This window comes from Oncorhynchus kisutch, linkage group LG1, assembly GCF_002021735.2.
Source record: "Oncorhynchus kisutch isolate 150728-3 linkage group LG1, Okis_V2, whole genome shotgun sequence".
NCBI lineage: Eukaryota > Metazoa > Chordata > Actinopteri > Salmoniformes > Salmonidae > Oncorhynchus > Oncorhynchus kisutch.
This window is the reverse complement of record NC_034174.2, coordinates 6,839,505-6,859,931: the sequence shown is the minus strand read 5'-3', so window position 1 is coordinate 6,859,931 and position 20,427 is coordinate 6,839,505. Positions and strand designations below refer to the sequence as shown.

Here is a 20,427-nt window from a genome sequence, read left to right as displayed (position 1 = left end):
TGCCACACCTCACCATGTTCTATTATAAACTTGGTATTTGTTCACCTACTATGGGACTGCTCCTACACTGTAGGTACAGTAATCAAACATTCTTTTCTTTCCAGGACTAGCGTAGAGTCTATTTGCGTACTGTGCCATTGTTATTGAGAAGCATTGAGCAGTGCTGTGCCATGAGAGCTGGGCAAATGAATGTAATCACTAGTAGGCCTAATGACGAGTCGAGTAGTTTTAGTAGACTAGATTTGTTCTTAAACTGCCTTGCCAAGTTAAATAAAGGTAAAAAAAACAAAAACAATTGTGGGTTGTAGCTAGTTCTGCTTTTTCCTTGTATACAGTAGGCCTACGTCCTCTTGGTTTTATGCTTTCAGAAGACCCATCCATGTCCATTCTATTGGATTGTCCTAACAAGATGCAAGCCCCCCACACACACCCCTCCCCCACCCCACACCACATTACCGCTCTCTGTATCTGTGACGTATTCTAGGTACATTGTCTGAATGCTAATCAAGCTTTACATTCCATGCTTATCCTGCCACCATTCATTATCAGTGTGTTCATCTAGGCCTAAAGCATGGCGTTAGCAACGCCAAGGTCACGGGTTCAACTCCCGCAGGGATCACACTTACACATACTAAATACCTATGACCATTTTGCCCTTACTGTACATTTTACATTTTACATTTTAGCAGACTCTCTGATCCGGAGACACGTACAGTAGTGAGTCATTTAGCAGACTCTCTGTTCCAAAGCCACTACAGTAGTGAGTCATTTAGCAGACTCTCTGATCCAGAGCCACTACAGTAGTGAGTCATTTAGCAGACTCTCTGATCCAGAACCACTACAGTAGGGAGTCATTTAGCAGACTCTCTGATCCAGAGCCACTACAGTAGGGAGTCATTTAGCAGACTCTCTGATCCAGAGCCACTACAGTAGTGAGTCATTTAGCAGATTCTCTGATCCAGAGCCACTACAGTAGTGAGTCATTTAGCAGACTCTCTTATCCAGAGACACTTACAGTAGTGAGTCATTTAGCAGACTCTCTTACCCAGAGACATTTACAGTAGTGAGTAATTTAGCAGACTCTCTGATCCAGAGACACTTACAGTAGTGAGTCATTTAGCAGACTCTCTTACCCAGAGACATTTACAGTAGTGAGTAATTTAGCAGACTCTCTTACCCAGAGACACTTACAGTAGTGAGTCATTCAACCAAGATGGCATAGCAGTTCAGACGTATTTTGTCCTTGTCTTGTCGTGTCCTGTATATATATATATATATATTTACAACTTTTTTTTTCATACATTTTACTTTTATTTTCCATCAACTCATCTTCAAAACACTCTCCTGCAACCCGCCTCACCAATTTATATTTATAAAAAAGTATTATTTACCTCAACTGGAACATGCTTAACACCCCAGCCATCCTACAATCTAAACTTGATGCCCTCAATCTCACACAAATGATCAATGAACCTACCAGGTACCTCCCCAAAACCTTAAACACGGGCACCCTCATAGATATCATCCTAACCAACTTCCCCTCTAAATACACCTCTGCTGTCTTCAACCAAGATCTCAGCGATCACTGCCTCATTGCCTGCATCCGTAATGGGTCAGCGGTCAAACAACCTCCACTCATCACTGTAAAACGCTCCCTGAAACACTTCAGCGAGCAGGCCTTTCTAATCGACCTGGCCGGGGTATCCTGGAAGGATATTGATCTCATCCCGTCAGTAGAGGAGGCCTGGATATTTTTTTAAATGTCTTCCTAACCATCTTAAATAAACATGCCCCATTCAAGAAATTTAGAACCAGGAACAGATATAGCCCCTGGTTCTCCCCAGACCTGACTGCCCTTAACCAACACAAAAACATCCTATGGCGTTCTGCATTAGCATCGAACAGCCCCCGTGATATGCAGCTGTTCAGGGAAGCTAGAAACCATTATACACAGGCAGTTAGAAAAGCCAAGGCTAGCTTTTTCAAGCAGAAATTTGCTTCCTGCAACACTAACTCAAAAAAGTTCTAGGACACTGTAAAGTCCATGGATAATAAGAACACCTCCTCCCAGCTGCCCACTGCACTGAAAATAGGAAACACTGTCACCACTGATAAATCCACCATAATTGAGAATTTCAATAAGCATTTTTCTACGGCTGGCCATGCTTTCCACCTGGCTACTCCTACCCCGGTCAACAGCACTGCACCCCCAACAGCAACTCGCCCAAGCCTTCCCCATTTCTCCTTCTCCCAAATCCATTCAGCTGATGTTCCGAAAGAGCTGCAAAATCTGGACCCCTACAAATCAGCCGGGCTAGACAATCTGGACCCTTTCTTTCTAAAATTATCTGCCGAAATTGTTGCCACCCCTATTACTAGCCTGTTCAACCTCTCTTTCGTGTCGTCTGAGATTCCCAAAGATTGGAAAGCAGCTGCGGTCATCCCCCTCTTCAAAGGGGGGGGACACTCTTGACCCAAACTGCTACAGACCTATATCTATCCTACCATGCCTTTCTAAGGTCTTCGAAAGCCAAGTCAACAAACAGATTACCGACCATTTCGAATCTCACCATACCTTCTCTGCTATGCAATCCGGTTTCAGAGCTGGTCATGGGTGCACCTCAGCCACGCTCAAGGTCCTAAACGATATCTTAACCGCCATCGATAAGAAACATTACTGTGCAGCCGTATTCATTGATCTGGCCAAGGCTTTCGACTCTGTCAATCACCATATCCTCATCGGCAGACTCGACAGCCTTGGTTTCTCAAATGATTGCCTCGCCTGGTTCACCAACTACTTCTCTGATAGAGTTCAGTGTGTCAAATCGGAGGGTCTGCTGTCCGGACCTCTGGCAGTCTCTATGGGGGTGCCACAGGGTTCAATTCTTGGACCGACTCTCTTCTCTGTATACATCAATGAGGTCGCTCTTGCTGCTGGTGAGTCCCTGATCCACCTCTACGCAGACGACACCATTCTGTATACTTCCGGCCCTTCTTTGGACACTGTGTTAACAACCCTCCAGGCAAGCTTCAATGCCATACAACTCTCCTTCCGTGGCCTCCAATTGCTCTTAAATACAAGTAAAACTAAATGCATGCTCTTCAACCGATCGCTACCTGCACCTACCCGCCTGTCCAACATCACTACTCTGGACGGCTCTGACTTAGAATACGTGGACAACTACAAATACTTAGGTGTCTGGTTAGACTGTAAACTCTCCTTCCAGACCCATATCAAACATCTCCAATCCAAAATTAAATCTAGAATTGGCTTCCTATTTCGCAACAAAGCATCCTTCACTCATGCTGCCAAACATACCCTTGTAAAACTGACCATCCTACCAATCCTCGACTTTGGCGATGTCATTTACAAAATAGCCTCCAATACCCTACTCAACAAATTGGATGCAGTCTATCACAGTGCAATCCGTTTTATCACCAAAGCCCCATATACTACCCACCATTGCGACCTGTACGCTCTCGTTGGCTGGCCCTCGCTTCATACTCGTCGCCAAACCCACTGGCTCCATGTCATCTACAAGACCCTGCTAGGTAAAGTCCCCCCTTATCTCAGCTCGCTGGTCACCATAGCATCTCCCACCTGTAGCACACGCTCCAGCAGGTATATCTCTCTAGTCACCCCCAAAACCAATTCTTTCTTTGGCCGCCTCTCCTTCCAGTTCTCTGCTGCCAATGACTGGAACGAACTACAAAAATCTCTGAAACTGGAAACACTTATCTCCCTCACTAGCTTTAAGCACCAACTGTCAGAGCAGCTCACAGATTACTGCACCTGTACATAGCCCACCTATAATTTAGCCCAAACAACTACCTCTTTCCCAACTGTATTTAATTTTTATTTATTTATTTATTTTGCTCCTTTGAACCCCATTATTTATATTTCTACTTTGCACATTCTTCCATTGCAAAACTACCATTCCAGTATTTTACTTGCTATATTGTATTTACTTTGCCATCATGGCCTTTTTTGCCTTTACCTCCCTCCTCACCTCATTTGCTCACATTGTATATAGACTTGTTTATACTGCATTATTGACTGTATGTTTGTTTTTACTCCATGTGTAACTCTGTGTCGTTTTATCTGTCTAACTGCTTTGCTTTATCTTGGCCAGGTCGCAATTGTAAATGAGAACTTGTTCTCAACTTGCCTACCTGGTTAAATAAAGGTGTTCTCAACTAGCCTACCTGGTTAAATAAAGGTGTTCTCAACTTGCCTACCTGGTTAAATAAAGGTAAAATAAAATAAAAATAAATAAAATAAAATTTAGCAGACTCTCTGATCCACTACAGTAGTGAGTCATTTAGCAGACTCTCTGATCCACTACAGTAGTGAGTCATTTAGTAGACTCTCTGATCCACTACAGTAGTGAGTCATTTAGCAGACTCTCTTACACAGAGACACTTACAGTAGTGAGTCATTTAGCAAACTATCTTACCCAGAGACACTTACAGTAGTGAGTCATTTAGCAGACTCTCTTATCCAGAGAGACCTTCAGTAGTGAGTCATTTAGCAGACTCTCTTACCCAGAGACACTTACAGTAGTGAGTCATTTAGCAGACTCTCTTATCCAGAGACACTTAGAGTAGTGAGTCATTTAGCAGACTCTCTGATCCGGAGACACTTACATTAGTGAGTCATTTAGCAGACTCTCTGATCCACTACAGTAGTGAGTCATTTAGCAGTCTCTCTTATCCAGAGAGACTTACAGTAGTGAGTCATTTAGCAGACTCTCTGCTCCAGAACCACTACAGTAGTGAGTAATTTAGCAGACTCTCTGATCCAGAGAGACCTTCAGTAGTGAGTCATTTAGCAGACTCTCTTACCCAGAGACACTTACAGTAGTGAGTCATTTAGCAGACTCTCTGATCCACTACAGTAGTGACTCATTTAGCAGACTCTCTTATCCACTACAGTAGTGAGTCGTTTAGCAGACTCTCTTATCCAGAGACACTTACAGTAGTGAGTCATTTAGCAGACTCTCTTATCCAGAGAGACTTACAGTAGTGAGTCATTTAGCAGACTCTCTGATCCACTACAGTAGTGAGTCATTTAGCAGACTCTCTTACCCAGAGACATTTTACAGTAGTGAGTCATTTAGCAGACTCTCTGATCCAGAGACACTTACAGCAGTGAGTCATTTAGCAGACTCTCTGATCCAGAGACACTTACAGCAGTGAGTCATTTAGCAGACTCTCTGATCCAGAGACACTTACAGTAGTGAGTCATTTAGCAGACTCTCTGATCCACTACAGTAGTGAGTCATTTAGTAGACTCTCTTATCCAGAGAGACTTACAGTAGTGAGTCATTTAGCAGACTCTCTGATCCACTACAGTAGTGAGTCATTTAGCAGACTCTCTGATCCACTACAGTAGGGACTCATTCAGCAGACTCTCTGATCCAGAGACACTTACAGTAGTGAGTCATTTAGCAGACTCTCTGATCCACTACAGTAGTGAGTCATTTAGTAGACTCTCTTATCCAGAGAGACTTACAGTAGTGAGTCATTTAGCAGACTCTCTGATCCACTACAGTAGTGAGTCATTTAGCAGACTCTCTGATCCACTACAGTAGGGACTCATTCAGCAGACTCTCTGATCCAGAGCCACTACAGTAGTGAGTCATTGAGCAGACTCTCTGATCCAGAGCCACTACAGTAGGGAGTCATTTAGCAGACTCTCTGATCCAGAGACACTTACAGTAGTGAGTCATTTTTACACTGGTTTCATACTGTACTGTAAGTTGTTTTGGATAAAGGCCTCTGCTAAGTGACATATATATCACCTATAATCTTAAACTCCCATCTCATAACAGTGCAAGGGAAACTGCTTCTCATTTGGTATTTCTATAGACTGGTGACGGTATTGTGTTCAGTGACACCAATGGCCAGTTTGTAGTATATTTAGCTCTGTACGCTGGCACATTCAAAACTAACAATTGGAAGTAATGGGAAAAGCCCACGTATGAATACTTCTGTAGTACACATGGACTGTAATCCCAAACAACACCCTATTCTATACACACCTTTTTTAAAACAGGACCCATAGAGCTCTGTTCAAAAGATAGTGCCACTACATAGGGAAAAGGTGGTGCTGTGTAGTGCACATGGTCAATGGAATGAAAAGGGCATTCTGGTGCACGAAGACAAAGCCACCACTTGATCACAGGTTCCTGAGTAGCACCATGTTGCTGGTGTCTGGGCCCTACAGGTTCCTGAGTAGCACCATGTTGTGTTGATGGTGTCTGGGCCCTACAGGTTCCTGAGTAGCACCATGTTGATGGTGTCTGGGTCTTACAGGTTCCTGAGTAGCACCATGTTGATGGTGTCTGGGGCCTACAGGTTCCTGAGTAGCACCATGTTGATGGTGTCTGGGCCCTACAGGTTCCTGAGTAGCACCATGTTGTGTTGATGGTGTCTGGGCCCTACAGGTTCCTGAGTAGCACCATGTTGATGGTGTCTGGGCCTTACAGGTTCCTGAGTAGCACCATGTTGATGGTGTCTGGGCCCTACAGGTTCCTGAGTAGCACCATGTTGTGTTGATGGTGTCTGGGCCCTACAGGTTCCTGAGTAGCACCATGTTGATGGTGTCTGGGCCTTACAGGTTCCTGAGGTGCACCATGTTGATGGTGTCTGGGCCCTACAGGTTCCTGAGTGGCACCGTGTTGATGGTGTCTGGGCCCTACAGGTTCCTGAGTGGCACCATGTTGATGGTGTCTGGGCCCTACAGGTTCTGAGTGGCACCATGTTGATGGTGTCTGGGCCCTACAGGTTCTGAGTGGCACCATGTTGATGGTGTCTGGGCCCTACAGGTTCTGAGTGGCACCATGTTGATGGTGTCTGGGCCCTACAGGTTCCTGAGTGGCACCATGATGATTGGCTTGTTGTAGTAGTGTGATGATTGGCTTGTTGTAGTAGTGTGATGATTGGCTTGTTGTAGTAGTGTGATGATTGGCTTGTTGTAGTAGTGTGATGATTGGCTTGTTGTAGTAGTGTGATGATTGGCTTGTTGTAGTAGTGTGATGATTGGCTTGTTGTAGTAGTGTGATGATTGGCTTGTTGTAGTAGTGTGATGATTGGCTTGTTGTAGTAGTGGCTCCTGAGTGGTGGTGATGATGTTATATGATGATAGCTAAAACCGAAGTAGCTTGTTGTAGTCGGGGCTCCCGAGTGGTGATGATGATGATGATGATGTTATATGATGATAACTAAAACCGAAGTAGCTTGTTGTAGTAGTGGCTCCCGAGTGGTGATGATGATGTTATATGATGATAACTAAAACCGAAGTAGCTTGTGTACTAGGGGCTCCCGAGTGGCGCAGCGGTCTAAGGCTCTGCATCTCAGTCCTAGAGGTGTCACTACAGACCCTGGTTCAAATCCAGGCTGTATCACGTTGTCCGGTGTAGGCAGTCATGTTAAATAAGAATTTGTTCTTAACTGACGTGCCTTGTTAAATAATATTTTTTTTTTTTTTTAATTGAATCACTGTGCATGAAGATACAAAGACAGATTACAAAGGTGGATCAGTAGGTAAGTAGTGTGTGTGTGTGTGTGTGTGTGTGTGTGTGTGTGTGTGTGTGTGTGTGTGTGTGTGTGTGTGTGTGTGTGTGTGTGTGTGTGTGTGTGTGTGTGTGTGTGTATATATATATATAATACAAAGGTAGATCAGTAGGTAAGTAGTCTGTGTGTGGGGGATTGGCATTTGCAACTCATACATAATGTTGATCTATCTAGATCTAGGAGCCACTCCTTATTCCCTCAGGCTGTATCAAACCTGGGTCATGTGAGGACAAAGATGTTTCCACCGACAGTGTTTACACATCATGTGTGTGTGTATGTAAAACAATGCATGTAAATTATACTACGTAAACATCACATGACAGGTCTACCTACATGGACATTAGCTGCTAATAATATGACTGTAGTATAAAGTTTATTGGTTAATATAATATACCTTATGTTGCTCGACTCTCTCCCGGCCTTCCAGTTCTTGGAAATAAATATTGTTTGATTAAAAAGTTTGCCTGACTACTCCCTAGCCTAGACCTTTCAAATCCAACGTGATCTTTAGAAGCCAGACAGAGTAGGATTGTTGGTGGATGACAATATAACATCCTGTACTCTCCCTCCTAACGAATGTCTGTTTTTCCTGTGAGAGAGAGAGAGAGAGCACTGTCCAGTCCACCCATATGCCAGTTATTATTGTTATTATTATTATTATTCCGGTATTATACTTATGATAAAATGTTTTATTCTCTTCTACTAAGCCATTTACTTTATGTTAGTATTGTTATATTTTATTATTTCTTATTGTTGTTGCATTGTCCAGAAGGAACCTGCTAGTCAGCATTACGTTGGACGGTGTTTACCACCCTGCGTATCCCACACATATGACTAATAACTTGGTATTTTATTAGGATCCCCATTAGTTGTTGCGAAAGCAGCAGCTACTCTTCCTGGGGTTCACACAGAACACAGAACACAGAGCACAGAACACAGAGCACAGAGCACAGAGCACAGAGCACAGAACACAGAGCACAGAGCACAGAACACAGAACACAGAACACAGAACACAGAGCACAGAACACAGAACACAGAGCACAGAACACAGAACACAGAACACAGAGCACAGAGCACAGAACACAGAGCACAGAGCACAGAACACAGAACACAGAGCACAGAACACAGAACACAGAACACAGAGCACAGAACACAGAACACAGAACACAGAACACAGAACACAGAGCACAGAACACAGAGCACAGAACACAGAGCACAGAGCACAGAGCACAGAACACAGAGCACAGAGCACAGAACACAGAGCACAGAACACAGAGCACAGAACACAGAGCACAGAACACAGAACACAGAACACAGAACACAGAACACAGAGCACAGAGCACAGAACACAGAACACAGAGCACAGAACACAGAACACAGAGCACAGAGCACAGAACACAGAGCACAGAACACAGAACACAGAGCACAGAACACAGAACACAGAGCACAGAACACAGAACACAGAATACAAAACATGACACATATCATACAGAACATTTAATAGACAGGAACAGCTCAGGGACAGAACTACATAGCCTACATATTAAAACATACACACAAAATATCTGGGTCAAATAGGGGCGAGGTGTTGCTTTATCTGTTTTTTAAAACCAGGTTTGCTGTTCATTTGATCAATATGAGATGGAAGGGAGTCCCATGCAATAATGGCTCTATATAATACTGTACACTTTCTTGAATTTGTTCTGGATTTGGGGACTGTGAAAAGACCCCTGGTAGCATGTCTGGTGGGATAAGTGTGTGTCAGAGCGGTGTTTAAGTTGACTATGCAAACATTTTGGAATTGTCAACACAATGTTTCTTATGAAAAGAAGAAGAAGTGATGCAGTCAGTCTCTCCTCAACTCTTAGCCAAGAGAGACTGGAATACATAGTATTAATATCAGCCCTCTGATTACAATGAAGAGCAAGATGTGCCACTCTGTTCTGGGCCAGCTGCAGCTTAACTAGGTATTTCTTTGCAGCACTTGACCACATGACTGGACAATTATCAAGATAAGCCCAAACTAGAGCCTGCAGGACTTGCTTTGTGGAGTACGGTGTCTGTCTATGAGAGACAGATCTCCCCCATCTTTACAACCATTGGATCTATACAGTGTCTTGCGAAAGTATTCACCCCCCTTGGCATTTTTCCTATTTTGTGGCCTTACAACCTGGAATTAAAATAGTTTTTTTAGGGGGAGATTTGTATCATTTGATTTACACAACATGGCTACCACTTTGAAGATACAAATGATTTTCCTTGTGAAACAAACAAGAACAAATACAAAAAAAACAGAAAACCTGAGCGTGCATAAATAATCACCCCCCAAAGTCAATACTTTGTAGAGACACTTTTTGCAGCAAGTACAGCTGCAAGTCTCTTGGGGTATGTCTCTATAAGCTTGGCACATCAAGCCACTGGGATTTTTGCCCATTCTTCAAGGCAAAACTGCTCCAGTTCCTTCAAGTTGGATGGGGTCCGTTGGTGTACAGCAATTGGATTGAGGTCTGGGCTTTGACTAGGCCATTCCAAGACATGTTAATGTTTCCCCTTAAACCACTTGAGTGTTGGTTTAGCAGTATGCTTAGGGTAATTTTCCTGCTGGAAGGTGAACCTCTGTCCCAGTCTCAAATCTCTAGGTTTCCCTCAAGAATTTCCCTGTATTTAGCGCCATCTATCATTCCTTCAATTCTAACCAGTTTCCCAGTCCCTGCCGATGAAAAACATGCTGCTACAACCACCATACTTCACTGTGGGGATGGTGTTCTCGGGGTAATGTGAGGTGTTGGGTTTGCGCCAGACATAGCGTTTTCTTTGATGACCAAAAAGCTCAATTTTAGTCTCATCTAACCAGAGTACCTTCTTCCATATGTTTGGGGAGTCTCCCACATGCCTTTTAGCAAACACCAAACATGTTTGCAATTTTATTTTTTAAGCGATGGTAAAGTCCGTAAAGTCCAGCTCTGTGGAGTGTACGGCTTAAAGTGGTCGTATAGACAGACACTTCAATCTCCGCTGTGGAGCTTTACAGCTCCTTCAGGGTTAACTTCGGTCTTTTTGTTGCATCTGATTAATGCCCTCCTTGCCTGGTCTGTGAGTTTTGGTGGGCGGCCCTCTCTTGGCAGGTTTGTTGTGGTGCCATATTCTTTCCATTTTTAATAATGGATTTAATGGTGCTCTGTGGGATGTTCAAAGTTTCAGATATTTTTGTATAACCCAACCCTGATCTGTACTTCTCCACAATTTTGTCCCTGACCTGTTTGGAGAGCTCCTTGGTCTTCATAGTGCTGCTTGCTAGTTCAGTAGGTACAATATGATTCAGTAAGTTCAGTAGGTACAATATGATTCAGTAAGTTCAGTAGGTACAATATGATTCAGTAAGTTCAGTAGGTACAATATGATTCAGTAAGTTCAGTAGGTACAATATGATTCAGTAAGTTCAGTAGGTACAATATGATTCAGTAAGTTCAGTAGGTACAATATGATTCAGTAAGTTCAGTAGGTACAATATGATTCAGTAGGTACAATATGATTCAGTAAGTTCAGTAGGTACAATATGATTCAGTAGGTACAATATGATTCAGTAAGTTCAGTAGGTACAATATGGTTCAGTAAGTTCAGTAGGTACAATATGGTTCCGTAGGTTCATGGTGCCGCTTGCTTGGTGGTGTTGCTGTAACGGTTATCTTCCGTTGAAGGAATGCAGTGTGGTTAGTGTTCAACATCTTTAATATAGATGATAAACGAGAACACTACAAAATACAAAACAATAAATGTGAAAACCGAAACAGTCCTATCTGGTGCAATGACACAAAGACAGAAGACAATCACCCACAAAATACCCAAAGAACATGGCTGCCTAAATATGGTTCCCAATCAGAGACAACGATAAACACCTGCCTCTAATTGAGAACCAATCTAGGCAACCATAAACATACAAAACCCCTAGACCAGACAAAACACATAAATCCCCCATGTCACACCCTGACCTAACCAAAATAATAAAGAAAACAGAGATAACTAAGGCCAGGGCGTGACAGTTGCAGACTCTGGGGCCTTTCAGAACAGGTGTATATATATACTGAGATCATGTGACAGATCATGCACGCACCACTTTTCTGTTTATAATTTTTTTATGTCATTATTTTCATTTCACTTCACCAATTTGGACAATTTTATTCAATTTCAATTAGAGGTTGTAATTTAACAAAATAGGAAAAATGCCAAGGGGGTAAATACTTTTACAAAGCACTGTATTTTTTCACCATGACAGTTTACAATCTAAGGTACATTTATTCTCCTCAACTTCTTCAACAGCCACACCATTCATTACCAGATTCAGCTGAGGTCTAGAATTTAGGGAATGATTTGTACCAAATACAATGCTCTTGTAGAGGGTGAGGACCAGTTTACAGTTTATTACTGGCCACCCATTCCAAAACTGACTGCAACTCCTTGTTAAGGGTTTCAGTGACTTCATTAGCTGTGGTTGTTGATGCGTATATGGTTGAATCATCAGCATACATGGACACACAGGCTTTGTTTAATGCCAGCGGCAGGTCATTGATAAAAATATAAACTAGTAGAGGGCCTAGAGAGCTGCCTTGCGGTACACCACACTTTACATGTTTGACATTAGAGATGCTTCCATTAAAGAAAACCCCTTTGAATTCTATTAGATAGATAGCTCTGAATCCATGATAGCTCTGAATCCATGATATGGCAGAGGTTGAACATCCATAAAACATACAGTACGTTGTCTCAACAACAGGTTATTTATAGGTCAATTATATGAAAAGCAGCACTGGAATTAACAGTACAGCTCCCACAATCATCTTATTATCAATTTATTTCAACCAATCATCAGTCGTTTGTGTCAGTGCAGTACATTTTCAGTGCCCTTCTCTATAAGCATGCTGAAAGTCTGTTGTCAATTTGTTTACAGAAAAATTGAATTCTATTTGGTCAAACACAATTTTGTCTAACAGTTTGCTAATAGCTGGCAGCGAGCTGATAGGTCTGCTGTTAGAACCAGTAAAGGCCGCTTTATGACTCTTGGGTAAAGGAATTACTTTGGCTTCCCTCCAGGCCTGAAGTATTCATTAAAATAATTTGCAACATCAAATGGTTTGCTTATGAATAATTGGTTTTTCTGCCAATAATTTCATTTAAAGTACTCCATAGTTTTTTCCCATCATTCTTTATATCATTGATCTTGGCTTCATAATACAGTTTCTTCTTCTTTTTGTTCAGTTTAGTCACATCATTTCTCAATTTGCAGTAAGTCAGACAGTCAGATGTGCAGCCAGACTTATTTGCCACTTCCTGTTGCCCCCCCATCTCTTTCAATCATACAGTTCTTCAATTCCTCATAAATCCATGGAGCCTCAACAGTTCTAACAGTCCGTTTCTTAACAGGTGCATGTTTATCTATAATTGGAAGAAGCAATTTCATAAATTCATCAAGTGCAGCATCTGGATACTCCTCATTAATCACATCAGACCAACACATATTTTTAACATCATCCACATAAGAGTCACAGCAGAGTCTTTTGTATGATCTCTTATACACTATTTTAGGTCCAGCTGTTGGATCTTTGGCTTTCCTGGATATAGCCACTATATATTGTGATCACTGCATCCAATGGGTACGGATACAGCTTTAGAACCAAGTTCTACAGTATTAGTAAACATGGGATCAATACATGTGGATGATCTTGTTCCTGTAGTGTTTGTAAACACCCTGGTAGGTTGGTTAATAACCTGAACCAGATTACAGACACTGGTTACAGTAAGAAGCTTCCTCTTGAGCAGACAGCTTGATGAAAACCAGTCAATATTCAGGTTGCCAAGAAAGTAGATCTCTCTGTTTACATCACAAACACTATGAAGCATTTCACACATATTATTTAGATACTGATTGTTAGCACTTGGTGGTCTATAGCAACACCCCAAAAGAAAAGGCTTTAGATGAGGCAGGTGAACCTGCAACCACAACACTTCAATAACACCTGACATGAGATCTTCTCTAAGCATTACAGGGACGTATACAGTAACTTGTCCCCCATAAGCATTTCTGTCTCTTCTATAGGGGCGGCAGGGTAGCCTATTGGTTAGAGAGTTGGACTAGTAACCGGAAGGTTGCAAGTTCAAACCCCCGAGCTGACAAGGCAGTTAACCCACTGTTCCTAGGCCGTCATTGAAAATAAGAATTTGTTCTTAACTGACTTGCCTAGTTACATAAAGGTAAATAAGAAAGAGATGTTATATCCTTGTATTGGTACTGATGTATCATCAAATTAATGATCTATGTGAGTCTCTAATATATGAATGTTATCTGATGTTAGCAAGTTATTGATTTCATGAACCTTATTTCTAAGGCTACATATGTTAATATGGGCTATTTTCAGCCCTTTCCTGGGTAGCTGATCAAAGGTAGACATAATATGGAAAATAACACAAAAAAAGAACATACAGCGTGTGTGTGTGTGTGTGTGTGTGTGTGTGTGTGTGTGTGCTATAGGCTTGGCTCTCTCACCCCTTCCAGGCTTCTGGGAGGGAGGGTGGACAATGAGCCTGTCATAGTGGATGTAAGTAATGTTCCCACACGCGCTGGTCACTTTCATTGCTGGGATAAGTTATTTTTTATTCTTCTGGCTTCAGGACAGTCCTTGTTGAGGAAGATGTACGTTCCTCTGAAGTTCTTGTCTCTTTCCAGAACAGTTACGTTGCCCTTTGAACCTCAGGAACTTGACCACTATCGGCCTGGGCCTGTCAGCTGGGCCGGTGGTTGGTTTTTCTATTTCAATGGCATTTCCATGACTCAGGCCTGCCAGATACTCATGTTATGATGTAGGCTAATGTTGTTGGCCTGACTGAGAGAAGTTTCTAATGATGTGACAATCCCGAATGATGACTATTTTCAATCGAGCATTTATCTTCTTTTTTTTGTCTCTATTATTCAATTCTGTATCAAAGGTTTTAATGAGACAAACCACAGTGAGAGAGAATGTTAGCAATGATGAGAATGACCGGGGCTGTTGTTTTCCGCAATGACTGTTTGCCTGGTATTAGAACTGAATCCCTTATGTTTAAGACACAAACTTCACTATTGGACATTTATCAAATTTGTTTACTGCTCTGTTAAACTTGTAACATAGAGTATAAAGCCATTTAAGTTGGACTATAACCAGGGCCTTGCCTATATCCAACAGCTTCGGCTATTGCTTCTCTAGGAGAATAGAACCCTGCTCTTCTCCCAGGGTTCAAATTCAACCAGTGCCCCCTGATCTTTGAACTTTGACATCGGAGTCTCTGTCATAACTGGGTTTCTTCTGACCAGACCTGAACTTTGAAGAATCTGGCCCGGCTGTTACAGTCAGGAATGACTCCTGGCCCCGGCTGTTACAGTCAGGAAAGACTCCTGGCCCCGGTTGTTACAGTCAGGAAAGACTCCTGGCCCTGGTTGTTACAGTCAGGAAAGACTCCTGGCCCTGGTTGTTACAGTCAGGAAAGACTCCTGGCCCTGGTTGTTACAGTCAGGAAAGACTCCTGGCCCCGGTTGTTACAGTCAGGAAAGACTCCTGGCCCCGGTTATTACAGTCAGGAAAGACTCCTAGCCCCGGTTATTACAGTCAGGAAAGACTCCTGGCCCCAGTTATTAGAGTCAGGAATGACTCCTGGCCCCGGTTGTTACAGTCAGGAATGACTCCTGGCCCCGGTTGTTACAGTCAGGAAAGACTCCTGGCCCCGGTTGTTACAGTCAGGAAAGACTCCTGGCCCCGGTTGTTACAGTCAGGAAAGACTCCTGGCCCCGGTTGTTACAGTCAGGAAAGACTCCTGGCCCCGGTTATTACAGTCAGGAAAGACTCCTGCCCTGGTTATTACAGTCAGGAAAGACTCCTGGACCCGGTTATTACAGTCAGGAAAGACTCCTGGCCCCAGTTATTAGAGTCAGGATAGACTTATTAGAGTCAGGAAAGACTCCTGGCCCTGGTTATTTCAGTCAGGAAAGACTCTTGGTTATTAGAGTCAGGAATGACTCCTGGCCTCGGTTATTAGAGTCAGGAAAGACTCCTGACCCTGGTTATTAGCGTCAGGAATGACTCCTGGCCCCGGTTATTACAGTCAGGAAAGACTCCTGCCCCAGTTATTACAGTCAGGAAAGACTCCTGACCCTGGTTATTACAGTCAGGATAGACTCCTGGCCCCGGTTATTAGAGTCAGGAAAGACTCCTGGCCCTGGTTATTACAGTCAGGAAAGAATCCTGACCCTGGTTATTAGCATCAGGAATGACTCCTGGCCCCGGTTATTAGAGTCAGGAAACACTCCCGGACCCGGATATTAGTCAGGAATGACTCCTGTTCCCACTCATATCAGGGTCATGTCCATTAGGCACCAAAAGGAAACAGTCTGAAACAGAGTGAAATGGGGAGGTACTATTGGAATTTGTTGTTTTCTGTTGCGTGGTCTAATGGATAGTTGGGACATGAACCAGATGTTTCCCTGACATCAACAGGGGCGTTTGATCCCAACATTCCAGAGGAGGGTCCGTCGGCGCCCCCTCCTGGCTGGCTGGACTGTGTGACAGGGTACGACGAGCCCAAAGGGGGAGGTGAGAGACACACACACATACACACACATACACACTGAACTGTGACGAAGTACGAAAGGAGGGGATGAGTCTCAGTCAGTTTGTCTCCTCCTTTTTCAGCTCATTCAGCTGTCTGTGTGACTCACTTTAGAACACTATGCTGTCATTTAGAACACTACACTGTCATTTAGAAAACTAAACTGTCATTTAGAACACTACGCTGTCATTTAGAACACTACGCTGTCATTTAGAACACTACGCTGTCATTTAGAACACTACGCTGTCATTTAGAACACTACGCTGTCATTTAGAACACTACGCTGTCATTTAGAACACTACGCTGTCCTTTAGAACACTACGCTGTCATTTAGAACACTACGCTGTCATTTAGAACACTACGCTGTCATTTAGAACAATACGCTGTCCTTTAGAACACTACGCTGTCATTTAGAACACTACGCTGTCATTTAGAACACTACGCTGTCATTTAGAACACTACGCTGCCATTTAGAACACTACGCTGTCCTTTAGAACACTACGCTGTCCTTTAGAACACTACGCTGTCCTTTAGAACACTACGCTGTCCTTTAGAACACTACGCTGTCATTTAGAACACTACGCTGTCCTTTAGAACACTACGCTGTCCTTTAGAACACTACGCTGTCCTTTAGAACACTACGCTGTCCTTTAGAACACTACGCTGTCATTTAGAACACTACGCTGTTATTTAGAACACTACGCTGTCATTTAGAACACTACGCTGTCCTTTAGAACACTACGCTGTCATTTAGAACACTACGCTGTTATTTAGAACACTACGCTGTCATTTAGAACACTATGCTGTCCTTTAGAACACTATGCTGTCATTTAGAACACTATGCTGTCCTTTAGAACACTACGCTGTCATTTAGAACACTATGCTGTCCTTTAGAACACTATGCTGTCCTTTAGAACACTACGCTGTCCTTTAGAACACTACGCTGTCCTTTAGAACACTACGCTGTCATTTAGAACACTATGCTGTCATTTAGAACACTATGCTGTCCTTTAGAACACTACGCTGTCATTTAGAACACTATGCTGTCATTTAGAACACTACGCTGTCATTTAGAACACTACGCTGTCATTTAGAACACTATGCTGTCATTTAGAACACTACGCTGTCATTTAGAACACTATGCTGTCCTTTAGAACACTACGCTGTCATTTAGAACACTACGCTGTCATTTAGAACACTACGCTGTCCTTTAGAACACTACGCTGTCATTTAGAACACTATGCTGTCATTTAGAACACTACGCTGTCATTTAGAACACTATGCTGTCATTTAGAACACTACGCTGTCATTTAGAACACTACACTGTCCTTTAGAACACTACGCTGTCCTTTAGAACACTACGCTGTCCTTTAGAACACTACGCTGTCCTTTAGAACACTACGCTGTCCTTTAGAACACTACGCTGTCATTTAGAACACTACGCTGTCCTTTAGAACACTATGCTGTCCTTTAGAACACTACGCTGTCCTTTAGAACACTATGATGTCCTTTAGAACACTACGCTGTCCTTTAGAACACTATGCTGTCATTTAGAACACTACGCTGTCCTTTAGAACACTATGCTGTCCTTTAGAACACTATGCTGTCCTTTAGAACACTACGCTGTCATTTAGAACACTACGCTGTCCTTTAGAACACTACGCTGTCATTTAGAACACTATGCTGTCATTTAGAACACTACCCTGTCATTTAGAACACTATGCTGTCCTTTAGAACACTACGCTGTCCTTTAGAACACTACGCTGTCCTTTAGAACACTACGCTGTCCTTTAGAACACTACGCTGTCATTTAGAACACTACGCTGTCCTTTAGAACACTATGCTGTCCTTTAGAACACTACGCTGTCATTTAGAACACTACGCTGTCATTTAGAACACTACGCTGTCCTTTAGAACACTATGCTGTCCTTTAGAACACTACGCTGTCCTTTAGAACACTATGCTGTCCTTTAGAACACTATGCTGTCCTTTAGAACACTATGCTGTCATTTAGAACACTACGCTGTCCTTTAGAAACTATGCTGTCATTTAGAACACTACGCTGTCCTTTAGAACACTATGCTGTCATTTAGAACACTACGCTGTCCTTTAGAACACTATGCTGTCATTTAGAACACTACGCTGTCCTTTAGAACACTATGCTGTCATTTAGAACACTACGCTGTCCTTTAGAACACTACGCTGTCCTTTAGAACACTACGCTGTCATTTAGAACACTACGCTGTCATTTAGAACACTACGCTGTCATTTAGAACACTAAACTGTCATTTAGAACACTATGCTGTCATTTAGAACACTACGCTGTCCTTTAGAACACTACGCTGTCATTTAGAACACTACGCTGTCATTTAGAACACTACGCTGTCCTTTAGAACACTACGCTGTCATTTAGAACACTATGCTGTCATTTAGAACACTACGCTGTCATTTAGAACACTATGCTGTCATTTAGAACACTACGCTGTCATTTAGAACACTATACTGTCCTTTAGAACACTACGCTGTCCTTTAGAACACTACGCTGTCCTTTAGAACACTACGCTGTCCTTTAGAACACTACGCTTGTCATTTAGAACACTACGCTGTCCTTTAGAACACTATGCTGTCATTTAGAACACTACGCTGTCCTTTAGAACACTACGCTGTCATTTAGAACACTACGCTGTCATTTAGAACACTACGCTGTCATTTAGAACACTACGCTGTCATTTAGAACACTAAACTGTCATTTAGAACACTATGCTGTCATTTAGAACACTACGCTGTCCTTTAGAACACTACGCTGTCATTTAGAACACTACGCTGTCATTTAGAACACTACGCTGTCCTTTAGAACACTACGCTGTCCTTTAGAACACTATGCTGTCATTTAGAACACTACGCTGTCCTTTAGAACACTATGCTGTCATTTAGAACACTACGCTGTCCTTTAGAACACTACGCTGTCCTTTAGAACACTACGCTGTCATTTAGAACACTACGCTGTCATTTAGAACACTACGCTGTCATTTAGAACACTAAACTGTCATTTAGAACACTATGCTGTCATTTAGAACACTACGCTGTCCTTTAGAACACTACGCTGTCATTTAGAACACTACGCTGTCATTTAGAACACTACGCTGTCCTTTAGAACACTACGCTGTCATTTAGAACACTATGCTGTCATTTAGAACACTACGCTGTCATTTAGAACACTATGCTGTCATTTAGAACACTACGCTGTCATTTAGAACACTATACTGTCCTTTAGAACACTACGCTGTCCTTTAGAACACTACGCTGTCCTTTAGAACACTACGCTGTCCTTTAGAACACTACGCTTGTCATTTAGAACACTACGCTGTCCTTTAGAACACTATGCTGTCATTTAGAACACTACGCTGTCCTTTAGAACACTACGCTGTCATTTAGAACACTACACTGTCATTTAGAACACTAAACTGTCATTTAGAACACTATGCTGTCATTTAGAACACTACGCTGTCCTTTAGAACACTACGCTGTCATTTAGAACACTACGCTGTCATTTAGAACACTACGCTGTCCTTTAGAACACTACGCTGTCATTTAGAACACTATGCTGTCATTTAGAACACTACGCTGTCATTTAGAACACTATGCTGTCATTTAGAACACTACGCTGTCATTTAGAACACTATACTGTCCTTTAGAACACTACGCTGTCCTTTAGAACACTACGCTGTCCTTTAGAACACTACGCTGTCCTTTAGAACACTACGCTTGTCATTTAGAACACTACGCTGTCCTTTAGAACACTATGCTGTCATTTAGAACACTACGCTGTCCTTTAGAACACTATGCTGTCATTTAGAACACTACGCTGTCCTTTAGAACACTACGCTGTCCTTTAGAACACTACGCTGTCATTTAGAACACTACGCTGTCATTTAGAACACTACGCTGTCATTTAGAACACTACACTGTCATTTAGAACACTAAACTGTCATTTAGAACACTATGCTGTCATTTAGAACACTACGCTGTCCTTTAGAACACTACGCTGTCATTTAGAACACTACGCTGTCATTTAGAACACTACGCTGTCATTTAGAACACTACGCTGTCATTTAGAACACTACGCTGTCCTTTAGAACACTACGCTGTCCTTTATAACACTACGCTGTCATTTAGAACACTACGCTGTTATTTAGAACACTACGCTGTCATTTAGAA

The 20,427-nt window shown here is 42.5% G+C and overlaps 1 protein-coding gene across 1 annotated transcript in view; it reads left to right on the top strand.

The window, feature by feature from the left end:
* The window catches only part of ssuh2.1 (ssu-2 homolog, tandem duplicate 1), a 36,764-nt gene that overhangs the window by 2,364 nt on the left and 13,973 nt on the right, over positions 1-20,427 (top strand). Inside the window, exon 2 of the mRNA XM_020473929.2 lies at positions 16,098-16,193. Within this exon, the coding sequence (XP_020329518.1) occupies positions 16,098-16,193 (96 nt within the window). The remainder of the gene's footprint in view (positions 1-16,097; positions 16,194-20,427) is intronic.